Consider the following 24,606-nt stretch of genomic DNA (forward strand, 5'->3'; position numbering starts at 1 on the left):
AAATTGCCCTGCATATCATTACCTTCTTTTTTAATTCTTCTTGCTCCTTCTTGCTCAGAGTCCGTTTGGCAGCACTCATTTTCCCAATACTGAATGCTTTAAGCTTGCTTTCCATTAGAGGCTGCAGAAGAAGTAAGAAAACAAACATTAAAATTCTCTCTGAACTTGTCATTATCTAATGCAATTTTAAAATTATGAGTTTTTAAAAACAAATCATTCTTGGTTTAACAAGAAAGTTTTCATACATCATTCAAACACAGCTGAAATCTGAAGGGTACTTGCTGTAAAAGTCTAGGGATCTTTTTACTAGCAACAAACACTTTCTAAACCTCTGGAAATACATGCTATGCACTACAGTTCCTTTTCCATCATTGTCACTTGCAGGAAAAAAAAAAAAAACAACAACAAGCAAACAAACAACAGTTCTAAAAGCTTTTCTGACTATTTTGGCCAAAATAATATTTGCACAATGCTGAACATGTTTAACTGAAGAACAAAATTAATGTTAAATTTAAGTTGTATTACAAAGTTAAGTATAAAATTTCTGCTTTCAAAAGAAAAAGCATTCTTGAGGTTTTCATCTATCAGTTAAACAAAAGACCTTGCATTTAGCTCCTAGATTCTTTCTGGTTTACGTACTCTAACATCCATTCCTCCCTTCTTGAAGCCCTGATGAAGGAAGGACTCCATATAACAGTCATTTCTGTAGAGTATACAATTAGAAATCTCAAGATTCTATTTAGGTAGTTAACAGATGGCAAAGCACTGGCAGAGGAAAGACAACAGGTTGAAGACCACATCCAAAAGACATGTGCAATCGGAAGAAAGGGAGAGAAAAGAAACTTCTCTGGAAACTCCTAGTTTAATAGGGATTGGCACACAAACAACAAAGCCACAGAAGAGCAAAACATAAGCTATTAGCCTTTAGCTTCAGAATATTCTTGACGCTCTTACACAGTGCAGTGTTGCTGAGAACAACCACCTGTGCAACAATGCTTCTTCTTCAAAAAAAAGAATCTCAATTTAATAAAACATCAAGACAAAGAAGGTGAATAACTTAATTGTATTACTATGAAATTTCAGATGCCAACTACAAGGAGTTTCCTTGTAAAGAGGTTTATTTCTACTATCAGCTTCCTATGTATGCAGGGGTTTTTTACATACAAAAAAGCACTGTGAGAAATAACTGTTTGAAATACCTTCACTTTATAACCCTTCACAAACACTTCTTAAATCTGTGCCGAGCACATCATCAAAATAGCTCATATTCCTTTCAAAGGTGTTCCCTACTTCATCATTAAAAGGACAACTATCAGTTACAAATGAATGCAGTGTTGTCTGTGGGATTATCTGGTTTACAACACCGTGTTTGTCAACATGTGCTGCTCTGACAGTTTTATCAGGAGCTTTTCATGCACCTGTGTTTTAAAGTTAATAAAATCCAGTTTTCCTGTTGTCTGAAAGGCAGCTTATATTTCACTATGACAAACAATATACAACCTTGGCAAAACATGGGGATATTGCTACGGCACAGCAACGCAGACAAAATACCCCACTGCTACCCAAGGCTTATCCTGTCATCAGGAAATAATCTTTCACAGTAATGTTACAGCATACCTGCAGATCAGCCACATGAATATACGTTCTAGTGACATAAGGGAAGCAGCTGAACAATAACAAGAGTTCTGGCAGTAAGATCTCAGTTTAGAAAGGATCAGGGAAAAAAAAAACCAACACAACATTTTCCAAGGTGCTGAAGCAATATAAAGTTACTAGGACTGAACTAACTTACGTCTGCTATTCACATTTCGCTAGGCAATTTTAACATCACTAATCACATGCAGCTTCACATTATTCCTAACATCAGAGCTACACAAAACTTTAAGAGCACTCGCCCTCAAAAAGTGGAAAATACAGTGAAAAGGGTAAAGCAAATGATGGAAGCGAAGAAAACTTCTAGATAAGTACTTAAATCACTGTACGGAAGCAAATGTCCATCCAATATAATACTGCATCAACTACACAAATGCACCAAGCACTGAAGTCCCTGTTCCACTGACAAAATATTCAACAAAGATATAAGAGTAATTTTATAAATTATAGCAAGTACAGAAAATCAATAAAAGGGCCTACTTCTTCATGAAAAGTTTCTGCTATCACAACTTCAATCATGTTATCTTCCAAAAATGTAACAGCTGATAATTGACTTTTTCATCATCCTGAAGAAAATCTAAACCACTGAATGTTTAACATCAGTTCTCGGTTTGGCTCTTGCTGGGAGTTCTCATTTTAGCTGAGAAACAGGTAGGCCTTCAAGCAACATATCAATCACATGACCAGGTAAAGGTCTCTTTAGTGGGGAGGAAAAAAAAGACTAGGTAATTATTCTTACTTCTTGCTTTATGCATATTTTATTGGAGAGTAAAATGAGGTTAAAAATAGGACCACACTATCTCTTCTTTGAGAAGCAAACCATGTACAAAAAGACACCTTAACATATAGTGGCTCCTACAATTTATCACCTCTTATTTGCAACTACTCCTCAGTATAAGAGATAAACATACCTGGAGTCCTCATGGTGTCTTCCTCTTTGAAGTACCTGTTACGAATGCGATATCATCCCACAGAGCTTCCTACACTAGTCCTTCTTTGAAAGTTTCAAGGAATATTTTTAAACATGAAAATCAATGGTTCATTTACAAACTCCTACAGATTAGATAACCAAAGCACCAGAGTCTGTCTGCAGTGAGTAGTTTCGTTTAGAGAACAGGCCTATTTTGAGTTTGTGGGTTTGAGTGGATTTTTTTGCTTGGAGGTTTATTGTTGATGTTTTTGAAGTATTTTGGACTTACATGTGTATCAGCAGATCCAGTGCTGTGTACTGCATCTGATGCTCTGACCTGAAGAAGAAATAAGAGTAGGTAAGACACAGAACCAACCAACCTCTGGGTTTTTTTCAGTTCTTTGAATGCGATTGTCACTTCAACTTCCACAGCCAAATACAAAACAACAAAAATAAAGGTATTTTAATTATCTAACTGAACAGGGTCACAGCATGAACAATGTCAACATAAGGTAAATAACAGATTAAAGACAGACCATTCCTTCTACCATTAAAACACATATCAATTCCACAGTTGGATTCTACAAACATGCCACTAAAATCACTGCAAGGAAAAAAGCCCCTAAGTTTGTTAAACCAAATCTGAAAGAGTTGCCATTAGAGGCTGTTAAAGATTACATGAAGTATCTGATTATACCTGCCTTACTATAAAATCATCTCCATGTATGTCACCCATAAATGGAAGCTCACCACCTCAAGAACACTAATTTAAATCCAATTTGTGAGTATGTACTAATTAACCTTATTACTTTATAACTGAACTTTAGCACGTATATCAGCATATATACAAAATTTGAACCATTTTGGGGGTTTGTTGGGTTTTTTTGTCTTTAAACCAGTTTCGCTGATGGGGAACTGTCCCACAACCAGGACTGAACACATTCTTAATTAGGTAATGCCCAAATTCCAGAAAACTTGACTGACATAACATCTACTATTAAGACATACTGTCTGATGCACAATTCATATCTAAATTAAAATTTAAGTCAAAATAAAACATTTCCATTAGTTTAAGTCTGTTCATTAGTAACAGTACATTAACACTTCTCCTTATCACCAGGAATTTATAGTTTCTACCAGACACATATATAGTGCTCATCTCCCGTCTACCAAAACAGACAAGCACCAAATGCTACTCTACAAGATATTTTACTAGCTATAATTTTCATTTCTCATTATGCTTTTTAATCAACTAAGATAGAGACTTTTCTCTTTGGACAAGTATATTCCTACGTTTTACAACTAAATTGGTTTAGAAAAACTGGTAGACAGCACTAGAAGAACCAGAACCAATTCCATAAAGGTAGACACAAAGATACAATCCTTAAAAGGGAGAAGCAAAAGGCTCCTAGGAATATGTCTGGGCTTTTTTTAAGAAAGAGAATGGGAAAGGCGAGGAAGAACCCAATAAAACCCTCCAATTATGTCTTCCTCTCAAAGACATGTCAAATCCACTTACCTGCAACACTTCACACTACTCACAAGGCACATCTTTGCACAAAAGTTAATAGTCAAAAGTTAAAACCTGTCCTTCCCCAGAGAGTTCATCAACATATAGCACAATATGACATAGATAAAAGAAAGACGTTGTGCAAAAGAATTTCAGAGCTTGAAAACAGCATTCTTCCTGCTGCCACCTGCCACCCTGCAGCAGTCAACACATCAGTTACAATTCCACCCTTAAAAAAACTTTCAAACATGCAGTTAAAAAGATAAAGGTGGGCTGATACAGGGCTGTCTGCATTATAGTACTGACTGATACGAGACCTAGCACTGCTTGGGGAAGGAGTTTGGCAACAGCAGAATGAAATGACCGTTTCTCAATCCTCCACATCTGTTTCATTTGCAGAAGTTTTGGAAAGCAACACCTTCCAACAGGGATGGGTGCTGAAGCTGCTTACAGGGAGGACAACAAACAAGGCATCACACACTGTAATAAACAGTACCAGTGCTCAGTAAAATGACACTTAAGGTACAATATCCTGATTATCAGACACTCAATCTGTTTCTCCAGCAACAGAGCAGACAATTCTGCTTGGAAAGGCTTTTAATGCATGGTAGGCCACATAGATTCTGTGGGTCAACAGGGGGAAAGCAGCCAATGCTCAAAACAGTCTGCAAGTTCCTGACCTATAGCAGCACTTCCCCAATGCACCATCAGGGACCAGGGCACTGTGGAACAAGCCACCTCAAATACTACCCAAGCACTTAAACTTCTAAAAGCAGTTTTAGCTTGTAGACCAACTTTATCTCACAGAACTAGCAGCTTTGCAGAGCCACATACATTATTCTCCTTTACAGAGAATAATGCTCTTCTTTTTAAGATCTTTTCTTCCCGTCTGTAAATTTAGCTCATACCTTTGGTACTGCTTCTGACTATATAAGCAACTGTATCCACAAAGGACAAGATAAAACAATTCTTGACAAAATTACATGTTGCTATCTGCCAGTTTCTAAATAGCAGTTATTAAAAAACTAATTCTCACAGCACTGTACTTTCCATTTGCACCACCTTGACAAAAGGGGAGGTCTTCTTTCCTAAACAGTGACTCCTGTGAGTTGACTCAGCAGAATCACCATGTTCTTCTAATGTCCACAGAGCGGAGCATTTCAGAAGACACCCATCTGTACTGAAATCTGGAATAGGACTGTTTTTTTCTCTACTTGCCATGTTAAGTAGCTCAACTGAACTATTTAAAGAAACATATCCAAAGGTCTGTCCTGTACCTGATGTCCCAGATGTGAGGATAGCTCCTTCATGCTCAAATGAGTCCATTTTTCCGTCACTGGCAGCATAAACAATCTACAAATGTCTTCTTACTTCCAGTTCACTGACAATTCACTGGTTGCATGAAACATATTTCTTTCCCTCCCCCTTAAACCAAACTATATTCCAGCTGGATCACTTTCTCTATCGTTTTCACAGCACAAGTCCCTCAAAGAATTGCATTTGCATAACTGAAGTAGCAATGCAGGCTGATGAAATGACATTCCAGTAAAATATGGCCCTGTCAAACCATCGCCTTGGAGGTCAGGTCACTCAAAACTCCACTATTGAGTCTAGCCAAGATTACCCAACCTTCAAAACAAAAAAAGAAAATCTTCAGAAGACCATACAAATAAGATTTTGGCAAATTCCCATCAGAAAGTCAAAGCAGAGAGCCCTCTCTTAAATTCCAATGTTTAAATCTGCTTCCAGCTTCATGGCAGCTTCCAAAGAAAACGGGTAAGTGCTGACTGCTCTCTCAAATCTTCCCATTCACCAGCAGTCCAAGTGCCCACAAATCCAGCTCTTCATAGTGTCTCCAGATTGTAATGACCTCTTGGTAAAACTGGCATTACCATGTTATTTCACAAATATTTTAAATACACTGTGTAACACAAGCAAATTTTTGCTATTAATATCAGTGCTATTTAGTAAAACAAAGTGCAATGAAAGCATAGAAGCTGGCCTTCCAAATGCTGAATGTCAATTTTACAACTGCAACGGCTACAACTTAGACATAAACACAAGCCCCGTCCTCACAAGAATCAACAGCTTCAGGGTAAAGTGTTCACAAGAAAGTGGTGTACCACACTTTAGTTTCTACACCTTCTATTGATTCTGGCCCTATACTGGGCAGCTGCCCACACTGAACTAGATCACTTATCCCAATCTAACTGATCACCTAGTAAAGACAGAATTGGGGAGGTTCAGCCAAGCCAGCTTACAATTCAGACCTCCCCTCTCTGCCATTTAAATCATGCCAAATCAACTAAAGACGACTGTGTTTGGGAGGGAGAATGTAGCTAAGGCTAGGACTGGTTTGTATCTGTATAAATAACAAAGAAAAAGAAAACCGAATCACAGTTTTAATTAAGATGTTAAAATCCAGCAAAAGTTTCGAGTTCAACTTGCCTTTTTTATTCTTCCTTTCTCTACCAAACTGTCTAGAAAAACAAATGCTTGCAAACACTTGAAAATTATTTTATAACTAATTTATTTATTCTTAACATTTACTGGAGCAGTATGTATTGATATTATTCACCATTTAAATAGACGTCACTTGCAGACACAAAAGTAAATGGAAAATGGTTTTCTCCAAAGTATTTGCAAGGAACACTATTTCATTGTAACAAACTAAAGACAAACACGAGCTGCCAGCATTTAACATTCTACTGCTAAAAAGGAAACAAGAAGGTTATCTCCTTTTATGTTTTCATCAGCAGAGGAACATGTTTATGCCTCCCTTGCTCCTGGTCACAAGTTGAACAAGAACACAGAGAAAGATGAAGATCACAAGCTGCAGAATGCTTCATCTAAATGGAGTTCACCACATACACAGATTTTACATTGCTGCTCTTCATACACTTTAGCTTACCAAACAAAGCTCTCCATTCCCATGTTGTTCAACAATGTCATTAACACACAGCTTACTCAAATGCCTGGAAAATGCATTTAAGATTAGGAAATTTCATAAAAAAAATTAAGAATGAAAAAGGGAAAGCCACAGCTTGGTCCTAGTGTCTTCTGCTACATACTTTGTACAGTACTGTATGCAAAAGCTGTGGACTTGCACTATAGTCACTATTCTCAAAAGATCTAACAAGTAAATGACAGTAGTTCAGACTCCATCAAGATAATAGCTTAACATAATCACCGTCATTTCAGAATCATATCCTACACTGACTTCCTATGTAGTCTTGGGTAATTTCTATTTTCTCTCCTTAACTTAGTCCTTCTTTCCTGTTTAGTATTCTGGGTATCTCAAGCACATGTCTCACTTTCCTATAGTGACAAAGGAATAGATGATGCTTTTACAACACATTTCACCCTGGAGACTCTCAAACTTCTTTAGAAACTGACAGCATCATAAAAAGCAGCTACCACCACAGCGAGTCTGGCTTCCGGACCCATAGCATCTCCAGCAAGTTTTCAAATACTGAATCAAACACCTGTCTGAAATAAGCTTGATTTTACACTAGAAACCAAAATAACAGGCTAGACATTCAAAGTCAGTACTTGGACACCAAGGCTGAAAAACAAACACTACCTGTTCTGAAGGAAAGAAACCGTATCTTATTGTAAATGTTAAAGCTTTCAAATGCTAGGCCGTAGTTCTTCAGAGAGCACAAAAAACAGAATGTCACTGTCATCCCAGAAGGTCGCCTAAAAGCCAGCAAAGGCACATTTTGGACAGCCACTGAAACATATCCTATGGAGTCTATGAGACCTATTTGATTTGCTAGTACAGTCATTATTACAACTTCTGAATAAAGCACACCAAAAGAAATGGAGTCTAAAACTTCAACTCCAATAAGTAAGTAAAATAAGGATAAATTCATTTAAGAATGTTTGCTAGATAATTACTTTAAGAAAATAAGCAAAATGGTTATTGACTTGGACTGTTAAACCATAAACATTTTCATATAGGCTCAATTAAAAATACACATTTTTATGCTTGTGTGAATAAATTAATTACAAATTAACAAACTAATTTCAGTACTGTTATGTCATACTTCTTTCTCCAGAAATCTGGAAAGTATCTCTGTGGATATACATTTGCAAGCATGCACGAAATTACAAAAATAAGACACCACACACATATTGCTCCCCTAAAGAAAATTAATGTTGAAGGAAATAAACACCAAGAGTTTCAACTAGAACATTTTCATGGATCTACATATGTACTATCACTATTTCCTCCAACACATAAAATAATATTAACACCGTAAAATAAGAAGGATGTAGAACATAAGGAATAGGAAAAGGACTACTGGAAACAGTATATATGTCTAAAGAAATGGGAAAGTCAAGGGTGAGGTTCCCCCTCACGAAGATGTGCACGAAGTGCACGAAGATGGCAAGGTTCAAGATCTCCTCAGCATGCTTCAACAGATTAATGTAGGTTTGACTTTAAATTCCTTAGTAGTCCCACTGACTTCAGTGGGATGGATGACTTAGTGTAAAGAGTTATGTGCATATACCTTTGCAGAACCGATATCATATAAATAATTATAAATTAATTCTTACTCTGTATTAAAGAAAGAATATCAACACTACAGAAACAGTAAATATCAAGAGTCTGTGGTGTAACTGTAAAAAGAAAAGGATCACATCTAGTTTTGTTTTGTGTACCATGTTATCATTTGCAGTAATCAATAACTAAATTGTTATTCTATGCCTGATTATATTGAAAATTTCAAAGTGTTTTATTCCCTGGAAGCTGCTCTCCATAAATTAAGACCTACTTTACTACTAAAGTTTTCTGCCCAGCTCTTGCAGTTCCAAGCCAAAGGCAAGATCCCCAAAAATGTTTCCTGGCAGATCATTAAAAGGAAACAAAACCAAAACTCTCCTATTGTAACACTACCAACTGTGTGAACAGGCAAAGGCTCTCAATAACTACATCTCAGCCAGCTTCCTAGCAAGGGGGAAAAAAAAGAAAGAAAAAAAAAAAAAAGTCTTGCTAAATACACAAAAAATGGGATGAAAAAAAATCACCTAAATATCACTGGAAATTCTTGAGCCAGAAAGCCCACCAAAACACAACAAGAAAACTCCACGCCAAGACCTAGAAGATTCATATACATCTGACCTAAAATCTGCAACAAAGCTGAGTGAATGGGAGTGCCATTAATCGCTAATCCCCAAACTGTCAGCTGCCAGTTCGTCCTCAAGATGTATTTTTACTCTCTTGGCAAAGGAGATGCTTAAAGAGCAGGAAGCTCTGGGCTGTTACTACCTACAGCCAGACATGCACTAGTTTCAGTGCACAGCTCTGGACAAGTCTGCCAGAACTCTACCTGGACTTTTGCTCTGCCAATCCAACAAACAGTAATTACGGGAAGTAGACCAGGTACTATGAAAAGAATGGAGAACGCCACGGTGATTTTGTGAAATTTGTAATTTCATGGCAAATCAAAAGGAGACACTCGATCTGAAATTATCGATTCCCTTCACACTCGCAAGTTGGAAACTAACCCCACGCGGCCTCCAGCCCACGGAGGAATTAGAACACTCAGCACGACCGAAATTATATCCGTTCGTGGGGACGGGTAAGCCTAGCACGTTAATCCAAAGTCCACATCCGAAACTGGAGACGTGCTAGTGGGAAGCGGAAGACCCGCGGCTGTAGTTACTGCGCGCTCCGCCGGGCCCCGCTCCCCCGCAGCCCTCCGCCGGGGACACGAGGACGCGAAGAGGCCGCTGCCGCCGGCCTGGGGGGGGAAAGGTGCGCTGCCAGTCCCGGGGAAGGCGGATGCTCCGCGAGCGGCCCGTGATCCCCGGCCTGGCCGCGCCGCCCCCTTCCCGCCTCCCAACCCCCTCCCGGGGCCCGCAGTCACCACGGGCAGAGAGCAGGGACGGAGCAGGCCGCGCCGCCCGCGCCTCGCCACCCCGCCAGTTCCAGGCCCCGCCGCCGCGCCGGCAGGCAGCGGCCGTGCCCCCCGGCGGCGGAGCGGACGGACAGGCCGCGGGCCACCCCGCGGAACGGCCTCACCTTCCCACTGCCTTTCTGCGAGCCGCTAGGCGCCTTGTCCGCCATCTTGCTTCTCCCCTCGCTCAGCCCTGGTGGTGAGGAAGCGAGCGCCGATCCCACCGAGCCCGCGAGCGGAGGGCGGGAAGCCGACGGCCGAGCCACCGATGTGGCGGCCTCTGCCCGGGCGGGGCCTATGTCCGTCTCCTCCCCTCAGCGGAGCGGCGGCAGCGGACCGGGCGGTGTGAGGCTCCACCGCGCCCGCAGCTGTCGGCCGCGGGGAAACCTCTCGCCCTCACGTTGGCAGAACCCAATTGAAGTCGCCAGGAGACTCCGGTCTGGCTGACAACCAGCTGCGCTAGGGCCGGGGCAGGAGGCCAGCAGCGGGAGCCCGCGGTGGCCAGGCAGCGGCGGCGGGAGGCTGCGCCGTGAGGCGGCACCGGCACCCGGCCTGCCCGTGTGCGGGGCACGCGGTCCCGCGGGAGAAACCCCAAGGCGAGGGGTTGGCATTCAGAAGCAAAGCACTGACTTGCTTTGCCTCGGCCCCTCGGAGGAGAGCGGGACGTACCGATCATAAAGAGCCGTTTTTCATCGCCAGATGTTTTCCTACAGGTGACAGGACAGCTCGGGCTGTCCACCAGCAAACCTCTTCACTGCAGGCAGAAGTGGGAGTAGAGCAGGATTCAGATGAGGGTGCTGGGAAGGCCCACAGGGTGGGTCCTGTGCATGTCATGGAATCACTGAATCGTTTCTGTTGGAAAAGATGTTAAATATCATCGAGGCCAACTGTTAACACTGCCACATCCACCACTAAACCATGTCCCTCAGCAGCTCATCTACACGTCCTTTAAATACCGCCAGGGATAGTGACTCAACCACTTGCCTGGGCAGCCTGTTCCAATGCTTGACAACTCTTGGTGAAGAAATTTTTTCTCCTAGCCAAGCTCAACCTCCTCTGGTGCAACTTGAGGTCTTTTTCTCTTGTTGCTTACTACCTGGGAAAAGAGACTGACCCCCACCTCACTACAACCTCCTTTCAAGTAGTTACAGAGTCGTCATGACTCCCCTCAGCTTCCTCCAAGCTAAACAACCCCAGCTCCCTCATCCACTCCTCATAAGCCTTGTTCTCCAGACCCTTCGTCAGCTCTGTTGCCCATCTCTGGACAGGCTCCAGCCCCTCATTCTCTCTCTTCTAGTGAGGGGCCCAAAACCGAACATAATGTTCAAGGTGCAGCCTCAGCAGTGCCAAGTAAGGAGGGACAATCCCTTCCCCGGTCCTGTTGGCCACACTATTTCTGATACAAGCCAGGATGCTAATGGCTGCCTTGGCCACCTGGGCACTCTGCTGGCTCATGGTCAGCCACCTGTCACTTAACACCCATAGGTCCTTTTCTGCTGGACAGCTTTCCAGCCACTCTACCTCAAGCCTGTGGCTCAAGTGCTGCACCCAGCACTTGGCCTTGTTAAACCTCATACAATTGGCCTCAGCCCATTGATCCAGCCTGGCCAGATCTCACTGCAGAGCCTTCCTACTCTCCTGTCCTGCAGGCCATGTGGTATGGAAATGCCCAGAGTAATCTTGATGCACATCAAGGGCCCAAAATGTGTTTTAGATGTGACAGCTTTCCTCAGGATGAGGCTGGATGTGAGACTGACGGTATGTCATACAGCTGCAGAGTCCTGTGCTTCATCCATTCTGCACAGCTGTGCTCGTCCACTGATGCATGTACATAGGCACTGAGCAGTGTGTGGTCATACAATTTGAGGTCAAGACTTGCTCCCAAACATCTAGCAGAGTGAAATAGAAAGAAAGCTGTTTCAAATATCAATTATGTTACATCAAATTGAGAAAAGCTCTGAAATAGTAGTGAAACACTACACAGCAAAACCTCCATTACTGGTTTTGAAAGCACAGCAACTTTCTTTATTGAACACGGCTTAAACAGAGGCCTTGTCACATGCATCATGATTCTTGCATTCCTGTGCTTTTATGGATGTTCAGTATAATGTGGATGATGCTGAGGTTGAGATAATACTCCAGGAAAAGACAGTAGCTATACAGAAACGAAGGAAAGCTTTAAATTCCCCAACTCCCTACACTTACTCCTCCCTATGAGCGACAGGAGGCAGCAGGGCCCACAGTAACAGCCACGTTTGACAGCTGAGAATGAAGAGGGAACTTTCAGAGAGGCAAAAAGAACAAAAAAGGAGAGGGTAAGGAGGGCAGGAGCAACGGCAGAGGGTGGGAAATTCAGAGAGGAAGGCAAACGCCTCAGGAAACCTCGCCTGCCACAGGTGTGCGTCGGAGGGGAGCGTCTCGCTCTGCCAGCAGCTCTCCGTAGGATGAAGGCTCAGCTTCGACAGTTTTAACGGCTGCTGTCCGAGTGCAAGTCCCGGCGCAAGCCGCCACGTCGATGGTAACAGGTCCGCGAAGGGTGGTCAGTGGAAGTAACCCAAGAGCGGTGCGACACCGAGCACCCGCCCGGCAGCAACGCGCTGGACCCAGGGCGCGGGCGAACGCAAAGCGCTGAGCCGTGAGGCGCCGCAGCAGAGGGCGCGCGCGCGCTGGGCACGGGCCGGGTCGCGGCGCCGGCGTGCGCGCGCTCCGGCAGGGGGCGGGGCAGCGCGCGGGCGGGAGAGCGGGGGCGCCTCAGCGCGCGGCCCCGTGAGGGGATTCAGCGGCGCGCGGGGCGGCTGCCTCACGCGACGCAGGGGAAATGGCACAGTGAGCAGTAAGTGTCGTCCTGCACGTGCGAATTGCTTTACACCGCAATCAACGACGATGTTGACCAGACAGTGCTGACGCGACTAAGAAAAAGATGAGGTAGGGAAGGGTCATGTGACAAAAACAGTCATTTTTCCCAGCTTTTCAAGCCTTCTTCCACCACTTGGAAAGTTAACATGCAGAAGTTTTCTGGTAGTGAGCTGGCAGCTAAGGATGAAGAGAGATCAGGTGTTTACTGAGCTCCCCTCAGCAAGAAGCAATTACAAAAAGCGTTTGCCATACCTAAGCTGGTGTGGGCCCTTACCATCCCAGATGGCACCCAGAGCAGCTCCCTGTGTCTGCAGCTGCCCACACAGCTTTCAGTGACCATCTCAAGGCTTTGCACAGAGTAGAGAGAGGGAGAAATAAAACCCACCACGTGACTGCAGGATAGGGGGATGATTCTATCAGTCTTTTTAGGACTTTTTTGGGCTCCACAAGTGCCTATAGAGGAGCCATTCCACAGGAAGGAGTGGTGTTGGCCAAGGAGCTGTAGAAATGGATCAGACAGGATTTTATTCCTTCTGAATCCAAGCCAAGTCTTTTTGTTTCCCCATCCTTTTCCCTGTTTTCTTGAGAACCACTTCAGCAGCTTGCAGAGGCAAGGGATTAGTGTTATCAGTGACCTGCTTTTGAATTTTTTTAACATAGTAATGGAAACAGGTGCTGCCATGAATTAGCAAACCAGCTGGGGAACTTCTATTGGATAGAAGGGGCACTTAAGGCCGCAGAGGGAGATGCTAGATGCTGTTCAGCTCTTCTGGGACTCCATTTGTAAACATAGTATGAAAGAAAGACTGATACTTCTGGATAAAAAAACAAACATTTAGCTGGAATGAGGAACATGCTCTCGGATGCTAAAGTTTTGGGGCCACTAATGTTTAGAAAATTTGTGCTCTGCTTGGCCTCAATCCCTTTATTTAATCCACCTCATTAATCCTTTTTAATTATCCACCTCATTGTTTAAATCCTCTGCTTACTGCTCAGCCTCTACACTCTTTTGTAATTAACAAACTGCACCAAATTAAGAGCATTGTGATCCAGAGCATGCTGTGAAAACAGTAAAGATACAGTTGGAGTTTCAAAGGTCATCTCTAAAGATAATTTTTCAGAATGAACTGTACTCCTGAATCTGTGCTATTTATAACACACTGCAATGGTACAGTAGCGCTTGTGTATAGTTAGTGAATGAAAACACGTCAGTGTCTTGAGCTTAATGGGAGGGGAAGGGAAGGAAAGGAAGTGGTGAGATACAGAAATCCATAGAGAATTAATGCTGGAAAGGGCACGCTAATAATATTAAAAAAGAAAATATTAAACATTTTTCATTATAATGCAGTAGATCTGGTTGCATGCAGACCTGGGAGTTTTTTATTAACTGTTGTTACAATGACATATCATTAGCAATATACTAGGGAAAATCATGATTTACCATAAATAATTAACACTAAGCTACATTAAGTAAACCACATGCTGCAGTGCATTACCATTGCCTTTCTGGATGTTTTTTTCCCTGCTTTCAAAGCACATCTCTCCCTTGTTTTCACCCCAGGTCAGGACATAGCTGACCTGTTGTAATCCTTTTGCAAAGGTGGGTGCGAAGGAAGGGGAGAGGAAAATTTAAACTGTTGTGGAAGTTCCGTACCCTGTAGCAGAGGAAGCAGGTTTGAGGGCATGGGGCAGGCAACTCAGGAGTAGGACGCAGTGTAGCTGCTGGGTGTTCAGGTTTGTAACTCTGAGTCGTTTCACATTCTCAGTGGTGGCTCACAGATCCATAAAGCCACGGACTGCGTGTGCCATTTTCCCATTGCTAAGGCAGCAGTCTTGCAACTTTTTTTTCCCTTATTCCACCCTCCATCTCCTCCCATCCTTGAGACTGAAAACTGCTAGGTGAGGTTTCTCAGAACAGGGAGATGCACACTACCATGTGTACTCTTCTGTTGCTGGGAGGCTGTGAGTATGCAGCAGAGGAGCAGAGCAGGGCAGAGATTAAATGAGAGGCAGACAGCACTTGCAGCTGGAGCACAGATAACCTGGGATAAATTGAGGTGCTGTATCAGGGACTCCCAGAATAACAAAAAAGAACCAGAGAGAGACAGTGGGTGGGAGAGACAGGGCAGATTGTCTCTCAGGTTCCCAGCAACTTAGGCTTGTTTCTACTGCTCTGTCCGCGCTCTGTTTTCTGGCTAAAGCTATCTCTGTGTTGCTCCATCTCTCAGTGCTGGTGCCCTACCTTCTTTCAGCTGCAAGTTCTGCTCTGGTCCTGACATCCAGCAGCTACTCCCCCTTCCAGGACCCTGCTGCTCTCCGGGGACAGGTGTCTTATCAGGGAAACTATGTTCTTTCTTCCCCTGAACTCCTCAAGCAGCGAGGCCCGTTACACACGCAGAGGCAAAATCTGACTTGCACTGTCTGGCTGAGAAAGCCCAGTAATTTGTGGTGTATCAGCTATTTAAAAGCACAGAGGCTGGAGATGAGTGCAGCACCAATCTTTGCTTTTTCCACACCTGAGTCCCTCCTTTCAGTTTAGTAACAGTGAGTAGTAATTTGTGCTTGGGAAAACGCTCTCTCTCGGGCACGTACAAACAAAACAATTTCTTAGCCATGCACTTTGTAAGTGAGGGTTCAGTCCCGCAACTCTTGAAAAGCACAAGTTGTGCTGTGCTCTTGCTATAAGCTTCTGGTAGGCAGGACAGTGGTGGATTCTGACCATGGAAAACATGTATGAAATACACATACACCCCATATGCTATTCTTCATCACGGGGAAACTAATTTTACCTCAGTGTTTACATTCAGGTTTGCTGCTGACCAGAAAAATGCATTCTATGCCTATTCTTAAAAAAAAAAAGGAACTTTAAAAAGACAACCATTCAGAGAAATTTTCTGAAAATGTGATGTGTTGTTTTCCAGTTTGCTGTGTTTAGAGTTCTTTCAGATTATTTCAAATTGGTTTTATTGCTCGTTTTTAAAGCATAATGAGCATAGATATGAAAGTATTCAACTTGAAGGTAAAGAGGGCAGAAAATTAGAAGCTCCTGGTGAAAGAGAGATTAAAATAAACATTTTTATGTAATCATGGTAGTGTTAGTTATTGTTAGTCTCTTTACCCTATCTAGCTTTTCTCACCTCCAAATGAGACTTTAAAATGGAAGTATTGCATTTGTTTTTGTTCATCTATTAAGGAATTATGTTGTAAAGTAAAATTGTCCCTAATTAGTTACTTGAGAAGGAGAAAATTATGCAAGGATTCCTGTTTATCCAGTCTGAAAAACATAGGGGGGTAGAATCTCTTAAAGGCAAGTTAATCTCTTCAATATTAGATCCAGGTACTGTGCCTACTCAGTTGTTACCAAAGATCTAAATTGCTGCAGTAGAGAGTTACCCATCAAGACATTATTTGCACAAGACTGATATACACTTGAGAAAGGATTTCTTTTAGTCACATAGAACAAAGGACCATGTTTGTATCTCTGTCTCTTAAGATATTCTCCTAGTGAAATTGCAGGCATGAGCTACATTAGACTCTAAATTAAATGAGGCTAAAACCTTTCTTTCTTTAACATCTACTCTTTTTAGACAACTAGAGCCAAATTCTACCCTCCCTCATGGTCAGTGGGGTTCCACAGAAGATATCAGAACGGAATCAGGCTTACTAATGAGATTTTAGTGAAGAAGGGTAAAAATCCAGAGCAGATAAAAAGGTTAGATGTTTTTACTCAGATAAAACTTCTTATTAAGAAAGAAGTCAGTAAAATCTGTCTTGAAGGTCAAAATATAGAAAGGAAAAAGAAACGAGAGGGAGAGAGAGAGAATTGTGTGGCAAAGGATTACCTCAAGCAAGAGCTCCTGCAACTGATGTTTGCTATTGTGTGTAAGTTGGGTTGGGTGAGGCTGAAGGAGTATCTTCAAAAGCATCTTAAATCTTCCAAACACCACCATTGCTTGTTCACAAGAAGACCTTCTCTCTAGTGGTAGATTTAAGTTCATTTCTTTACTCATTCACAAAGGCAATAGATAATAGGAGGGCTAAGTACAACCTCTTCCCTAGCATGCTGAGTCTGTTACAGTGCAAAAGCTGAAATTAGGTGTTTTTTTTCCTAACCAGAAGGCATGATTTCACTGGGAACTGTTGAAACAATTCAGAATGTCTTATAGAGCTTTTGCTATTTCAGACAAAATGATAGCTTGTGAAAGGACTTCAACAATGAATAAAACAACAGCATACTATAAAAATAAACTCACATTTGGTATTTTAGCACATATTTTTCTTTGAGTCTTCAGCCAGCATTTATTAACACTGTCTTCCACAACTTACCTCATCAGGCAGTGCCTTCCTCAGTGTGTTGTCTTCTCAAAGGTGGGAAAGCCTGCTGAAAAATCTACACATGCTAGAGGAAGCTGTGTTATATGCTGACCACGACCTTCTAAATATAAATTCTGGTTAGATAAATGCAGAGGCCTCTTCATGCACTACATGACATGGACTCCTCTCTGTGACCTCCACGTGCCCTCATTTTTCCTGGCCTACCACATAATAGTCATGTAATACTAACCTTGGCGGGCTCCATATGAATAAGAGGCTATTTTGAGGTTGTAGGTCCTTCAAACAGTAAGGTTCCCAAGAACACTACTCCACAGCTGGTTGGGGAACAGAATAATTAGCTCAATGTAGGATGTATGCAGTTGTCTTCATGAACGCTCAATCCGAACTCAGAGACTATTCTCTCCTGTGAGGTGGCAGCCTGGGAAAAAAAACAAAAGAACCAGATGGTTAGTAGGGAGTTTCAGTCATGTGTCTGATAATGCTACATTGCTGTCACTTGACAATGATGTGAACTGTGATCTTTAGAAGCTCTGAGATCTCCCTGGCACTTTCTGGCCAGACATGGAGACCCAACTTACGCATACGTGACATCAGACAGCACTTGAAACAAGACAAAGCTGGATCCCCATCCAGAGGCAGAGAAAATAAAATGTATTTTTATTTTACACCACTTGCATTTTTCTGTAGTGCAGTGTTAACAGAAAACCTGCCAGGGGCAAAGCACACACAACTACAGAGCTACTATGGGCCTGTGCTTCCTCCAGTGGAACTGGTATGTACAAGTCTCTCAACTGATTCTTGGCTCTGCAAAAAACCTCCATCCTCCTAAATATTATTTTAAGACATCTTAAAATACTACAAGAAGACATCAGTACTAGGGAGAAATTTCCAGACACTTATCTTTGCAGTGTTTTCTGTGTATTTCCACCCATTACCCAGACAGTCCACTGGCCACTGCAACTGTGTCTCTCTTGAACCAGGAGCAAACCCCACCCGCTTTTGCCAGCTTGGGCTGCCCACCATAAAAACCACAAACCCAGAGAGTGTCTCTCCCAGGAAGATGGGCGATTCCTCAATGCTCCCTGAGGTAACAGAGCTGAACACCTCCCACAGCCCTGAAAGTCTGGAGGTTGTAGAGAAGTCAGAACATGTCGAACCAGCCCTGCTGTTGCTGCAAGGCCAGGAGTTCCCGATCAGCGGTGGATCATATTGTCCTTTAGACACCATCTGTTGTAACAGCTGCTGGTGACTTTCCAACAGGCTCTTCAGCACAGGTCTAAAACCATATTGCTTCCAGTGAACCACCTCTCCTTATCTAACCTTGATGAAGGAAGCTGAAGATCGTGGTCACTTTGGTCCTCTTCCCTAGGGCCTGCAATGGCACTCACTGCTCTAAATGAGTGTCCTTCAGGGACTAGCAGAAGGATCACCTTAGCCCTGCCAGGAACACCTGTATGTATGGTGTGGTGTTGCATGGTGTGGCATGGCGTGGTGTGGCTAGAACAGCTGTCTGATCTATGGTGATGCAGCAAATGCTCCAGCATTTGCCCTGTCTTGAGCAGCCCCATGAGAAGCCTGACCTCTACCAAAGGCCAAGCAGTGTCTGTCAATCCCAAAGAGCCTTTCCTCTGAAGCCCACAAGGCAGAGCCCAGGGCAAGTGAGGCTCGCTGCTGGAGGGTTGCATAGAGCCCTCTGTCAGTCGCTCCTGGCGGAGTGTCAGTTGATGTGTCCCTGAATGCTGCCAGGCACCCCCTCCAAAATGTGGGGATGTTGGAGCACATTAGGCCTATTATTTTAAAAATAAGCCTCTTGGTTTAGTATTTTACTCTTCCCTGTGGCTTTTCAGCTCTGCTCAGTTGTGTTTATTTTCCTAGCAAGACTCCTGTGTAATTTTTATAAAGATTATATGCAGTGTCAACCAGTCCGCCCCACTTTTGACAGTTCTGTAAAATCAGTATTTTTACTTTGATGAAAAATGCATTGAAAAAACACTTTCAGCAACACATTTTTACTACTTTTTTGTGTTGATTTTTAAAAGCCCATTTCTGATTGCCTCCTTGTGAAGAAGGTTTTTCATGTTGTTGTAATTCTCTATTGAATAGAAGATTTTATAAAAATATTTGGACAGAATGTCCTAGTTGCAGCAGACCTCAGTTTATACCCTCGGACCACGTATATATCTGAATATCACTGTGTAACACATGCATTTGAAAACCTATAGCTCTCAGATGTTGAAGACCATCTGAAAAAAAACAAAAAGGAAACACACTGAAACAGCGGAGAGCAATCCCTCACTCTGGGTCCGACCTGTGCCTGCAGCACTGCCTTTTGATTCCCTCAGACGCACTAAGGGACAGTAACGCCTGTACGGTGCTTTTCCCCTGTATTTTTACATTTCAATTATGTAAGTGTGTCGCTTGCGTAACTGCACGGCTGATAAATGTCGGATTTGTCTAAGGATCAACACAGAGCAGCTACTGTCAGCCCCTTACCTAGAGTCTCTCCCAGCCACCTCGCTTACAGCACGAAGCTAGGTGCCATGTAGGTCAGAGGGACGTGCACCCTTCACAGCCTTGCTGGGAACATTCAGTTATTTAATAAAACGTTATTTTAATAACGTTTGCATTCAATGTATCAGAGAAAGTCATCAAAGAAATCAAGTCTCGGGCAGCCTCACTGAAGCACACACGGCACAAATTCACCCCGTCGTCAGATGTCCCCTGTCTGGGGTTATTTCCCAGGTCCGTCCTGCCTGCCAGGCATCTGTCGATCCCTGGAGTCACCTTCCTTGCCCTCGAGGCATCTGCCTGGCCTTTGCCACCTGTGCTGGCCGCGGCCCAGTGCCGAGAGCGGCACCCATAGCCCCGAGACAGCCGATGCCGACGCCGCCTTTGTGCTTTTCACACCGAAAGGCCGCCGTGGGCAGGGCTCCGCATCAAGCGGCGCGGCTGTGCTCGTGTCCCCGCGTCAACCGTCCCTGCTCCCGGGCGACCTGCGGGTAGAGTGGAGCCCTAAGGGGTAAGCGCTGCCCGAGCCCGGCCGCACACCTCGCTGCGGGGTGGCTCCGCCGGAGAGGCCGCGGGGCTCTGCCGTCCCGGCGCCCCCCCCCGGCCCCGCCCGCTGCGGCCGCATCAATCATTAACGGTGGCTCGGGTGTCCAGCGCCTCCCTCCCCGGGAAACCCGACCCGGGGCGGCGGGGGCGTCTCTCCCAGCTCCCCGGCAGCGCTGGATGCGCCGCCGGTTTCCAGTTACCGCGATGCCGGGCGGCAGGGCGGGAGGAGCCGCGGCGGTGCTGCCACTGCCCCTGCTGCAATGAGTGATGCTGCCGGGGGCGGCGGCGGAGGAGGAGAAGCGCAGAGCCACCGCGGCTCCTCCGCCAGCGGGAGCAGCGGCTCTCCCTCGCCCGGGCGGCGGCGGCGGGGCGCGCCGGCGGGCGGCGGGCCGGGGGCGGCCGGGGGGCCTGGGGCCGGCGGGGCTAGCAGTATGCCGGCGGGCGAGGGGGACAAGGAGAAGGCGGCGCCGCCCGCTCGCCCTACCGCCCTGCTGCGGTGGGACGAGGTGCCCGAGGACTTCGTGGAGTGCTTCATCCTCTCGGGCTACCGGCGGCTGCATTGCTCGGCGCAGGAGTGCCTGGCCTCGGTGCTTCAGCCCACCAACGAGACCCTCAACTTCTGGACCCACTTCATCCCGCTGCTGCTGTTCCTCAGCCGCTTCGGGCAGCTGCTGCTGCTGCGGGGCGCCGGGGACGTGCCCTTCCACCACCCGGCCCTGCTGCCCCTCTGGTGCTATGCCTCGGGGGTGCTGCTCACCTTCGCCATGAGCTGCACGGCCCACCTCTTCAGCTGCCTCTCCCCGCGCCTCCGTGCCACCTTCTTCTACCTGGACTATGCCTCCATCAGCTACTATGGCTTTGCCAGCACCGTGGCCTACTCCTACTACCTGCTGCCAGGGCTGAGCCTGCTGGACGCCAATGCCATGAGCCGCTACGTGCAGCAGCGGCTGGGCTGGCAGCTGGACTGCAGCTTGGCCATCGCGGCCTACCGTGCGCTGGTGCTGCCCGTGGCGCTGGCGCTGGCTGTGGGCTGCACAGCTGCCTGCTGCCGCAGCCGGGCCGCGTGCTGCGCCTACCCCTTCGCCGTGCGCACCTTCGTCTTTGCCATGCCGCTGAGCATGGCCTGCCCCATCATGCTGGAGAGCCTCCTCTTTGACCTCCGTACTCGCAACCCCACACTCTTTGTCTACTTCTACAGGCGCTACTGCTGGCTGCTGGTGGCCGCCTTCTTCAACGTCAGCAAAATCCCTGAGCGGATCCAGCCGGGGCTCTTTGACATCGTGGGGCACAGCCACCAGCTCTTCCACATCTTCACCTTCCTCAGCATCTATGACCAGGTGCACTATGTTGAGGATGGGCTGACTGAGTTCCTCAAGGCACCCTTGGCAGTCCCCACTTACCTGGGCACTGTGGGCTATATGCTGCTCCTGACGCTCTGCCTGGCTGTGGTCGTCAGGAGGTTCCTCAATGTCGCAGACCTCTGCAAGCAGGATTAACTGGGCTGGCAGCCCTTGGGCACAGCCACCATTGTACCAGTGACCCTTGAGCTGGAGAACCTTGGGACAATGACCTTCAGACTGGCGATCCTCAGACCAGCCCCACCACATCCTGTGTGATGCCCTGGGGTGAATACACCTGTGGAAGAGCCTGATCCCTTTCGCAGAGGGTTGCCAGAGAAAATGACCATGGTGGAACAGCTCATGCTCTTTAAACTACTAGGTATCCAGGGGAAGCAAGCAAAAGCTTACTGGTATGTTGCTGCTTAGAGTATAAGCTGAAATAATTTAGCTCTGCTAATAGGAAGAATGCATGAACTGTGAATGCCACTTACTAATTTCATAACAGTTAGGTTTAAACTAGCTGTGTATATACATATATATTTATATATCTAGCTATATATTTATTAGCTACATATATATGTGTATATATATATACACCTGAAGACACTTGTGCAATGATTACTCATAGAGTTTTAATCAACTCTTGTGTGAAATTTCCTAGCAGATTATGCACTGACATTTATCTTCCTCTGTGATACTGTAACAGGCCTTTGCAGCCACATACTGGATTTAAAATGCAAACAAATCAATAGCTATCTATAGTTTTTAAGGTCTTGCAGCTGTTTCAGCCAGGGAACAATGGATCTAACAGAGAGGTGAAAAACAGCTGTGAATTATTACAGAATTACCAGTCGATGGAGAGACTTTAATTAGACAGGCAGTGAATGGACACTAAAATAAAATCAAGAGATAAGTAAAATAACTGAACCAGAAAGGGGTCAAACTAGCACAGGGCGGGGGAGGGGGAAAGAAGAACACTGCATAATGGCATGACTATTCCCCCAGCACGTCAGAAACATCTGTTGCGTTAAGGGGGTTGCTAAGGGGCCCCTTCATCTTCCCTGATAAATCACCCCCAGATCAGCCCTTTAGAGTCAAAGTCAGATGACAGACTTTCTATAAGCCCCTGCCAAGCTCGCTGGGAGTTCTGTGGATGTAAAGAGAGTAACTGATGCATGAGATCTCATTCTGGATCTTTTGAAGAATTACATGGAACTGGTTTCTTGTGCTCTTTAAGTAGAGCACTCTGTCAGATTTACCATCCTAAAATTAGCTGCAGAATAAGGTACTGCTGAATCTGTTCAGAACCTAAAATACAGCACTACAAGTACCTGATACTGGCGCTTTCTTCTCATTCCCCACCTTTTCCTATTTTGTCCCGTGGCTGCAGCTGGGTGTTTTGAAGTCCTCTGACAGAAGCTGGAGGGAGGGAAAGGAGGATGTCAAAGACAAGAATTAAATTTTCCAAAGCAGTATCTTTTCACAGCAACCCAGGTATTATCCTTATCACATAACAAACAGCTGATTGTAGATTGAACATACCCTCTATGTGGATGTTTTTCTAAACTACGTGCAGATTTTCAACAGATGCATTTTGATTTTGTCTGACAGAACAAGTAACAAATATGCAATAATATTACACATGGGGGTAACAACTTGCAGTTCAGATGGGAAACTGCTTGTATTTTCTAAAAGAAGATTGATACTTGTGTAGGAAACACTGGTGTCATACTGCACTGTTGTGTAGTGGCTCTACACAGAGCCCAATGACTCATCCAAGTTTGAAAACTAATTATGTAGAAAGGGTTTGCCTGAGAGATGCCACTAGCATGTCCAACCAGTAATTAGAAACTAAGAAAGAAGTAAAAAAAAGCCAGGGACAGCAAATTTCAGCACTAGAAGACAGCTCAGAAACAAGCAACAGTGAAAGCCAAATGTAAAACAAAACCAAAAAAAGGGCTTTTAAAGCTTACTGTGTAATTAATGATACTTGTGCTTGTTGGTCACAATGTAGAGGACACCTCAGGAGGCAGTGTCAAAAAAGGCCGTTGCTAACTTGTAAAAATACATTTGATATTTGCAGTTAGGCCACACAGGGCCATCTATATATATCTCAAAGACAGATAACAGTATAAAGGTTGGATTGCAACCAACTCCTATTTTACTGGAATCTCGCTGCTGGTACAAGAGTTGTCTGTGAGCCTCAGTCACGCTGCAGATTTGGTACGTGGCTCTAGTATAAAGAATATTGCTTCATTTAAAAGGTTCTATTGGCAAAATGTTGAGGCACTTGTATGGGCCTAAGCACTCTGTGGGATTATTTTTAAGTACTGGTTGCAAGTACTGCTCCGTGAGCCACTGTAAGCAGTCTGTATGAATCAGGAGTGACTGGGTACAGGGACATGTGATTAGATCTTCAGAGTTTTAATTAATGTGTGTTTGTTTGTCTGTTTGTTCAAAATGTGGCTACAAATTAAATAGCAAGTGTAAGTAAGAGAACATCTAGGCCAAATGCTACCTGAGTGACTGTGTTTATTCAGTGAAGGACATGTGTGTAGACACTTGCTTCATTTGCCATGTCCAATAGCCAGTCTATGCAAATATAGACAGAACAAAACTGAGTTAAAGAGGTTAAAAGTGGAACAAGATGCCTGTAATACAGTGCTTCTATTTGCTCATGTAGAAGTGAACGTCAGCATTTATGTGGCTTGTAAGGGAAGGGATCTCTTTTCGGTGTGAATGCACACAACTGAACACCCATAAGCACATCCAGAGCTGAGCCAGGAGGCCTAGCCTGTAGACTAGATGCATAAGGACATCCTAGAAAACAAACTTTCTTGCATAATGTTTTTATTGTATGGGTACCTGCAGTAGGGTCCACACTGTAGACTCCATAGCTCATCTTTAAAACCAAAAAGACTTTTCAGGCTTCCTGTGGTAGAAACTATGTGGGGATAGGAGTTGAGGTGAGGACTGGAGCATAAGGGGATGGCCTGAAAATGCCTTTGTGTCTTTCAGACTGACATACCTGTGCCAATGTGA

At 44.6% G+C, this 24,606-nt stretch overlaps 2 protein-coding genes across 5 annotated transcripts in view; one reads left to right on the top strand and one right to left on the bottom strand.

The window, feature by feature from the left end:
* The window catches only part of U2SURP (U2 snRNP associated SURP domain containing), a 45,039-nt gene extending 34,831 nt beyond the window's left edge, over positions 1-10,208 (bottom strand). For all 4 annotated transcript variants that reach the window (XM_062005737.1, XM_062005736.1, XM_062005735.1 and 1 more), the window contains exons 1-3: positions 10,105-10,208; positions 2,853-2,900; positions 23-121 (exon numbers count right to left, since the gene is read on the bottom strand). In XM_062005737.1, the coding sequence (XP_061861721.1) occupies positions 23-121; positions 2,853-2,900; positions 10,105-10,149 (192 nt within the window). In that variant the 5' untranslated portion in view covers positions 10,150-10,208. The remainder of the gene's footprint in view (positions 1-22; positions 122-2,852; positions 2,901-10,104) is intronic.
* Positions 10,209-20,484: 10,276 nt separating this feature from the next.
* PAQR9 (progestin and adipoQ receptor family member 9) lies at positions 20,485-21,720 on the top strand. Its single transcript, XM_010210840.2, has one exon. The coding sequence runs from the start codon at positions 20,485-20,487 to the stop codon at positions 21,718-21,720; it is 1,236 nt and encodes a 411-aa protein (XP_010209142.2).
* The last annotated feature ends 2,886 nt before the right edge of the window (positions 21,721-24,606 follow it).

The sequence above is a fragment of the Colius striatus genome, chromosome 12 (assembly GCF_028858725.1).
Source record: "Colius striatus isolate bColStr4 chromosome 12, bColStr4.1.hap1, whole genome shotgun sequence".
In the NCBI taxonomy this organism is placed as follows: domain Eukaryota; kingdom Metazoa; phylum Chordata; class Aves; order Coliiformes; family Coliidae; genus Colius; species Colius striatus.

Bases quoted from the DNA above. Each gene is read 5' to 3' on its own strand.
- PAQR9 (XM_010210840.2), top strand. From the start codon at position 20,485: ATGAGTGATGCTGCCGGGGGCGGCGGCGGAGGAGGAGAAGCGCAGAGC.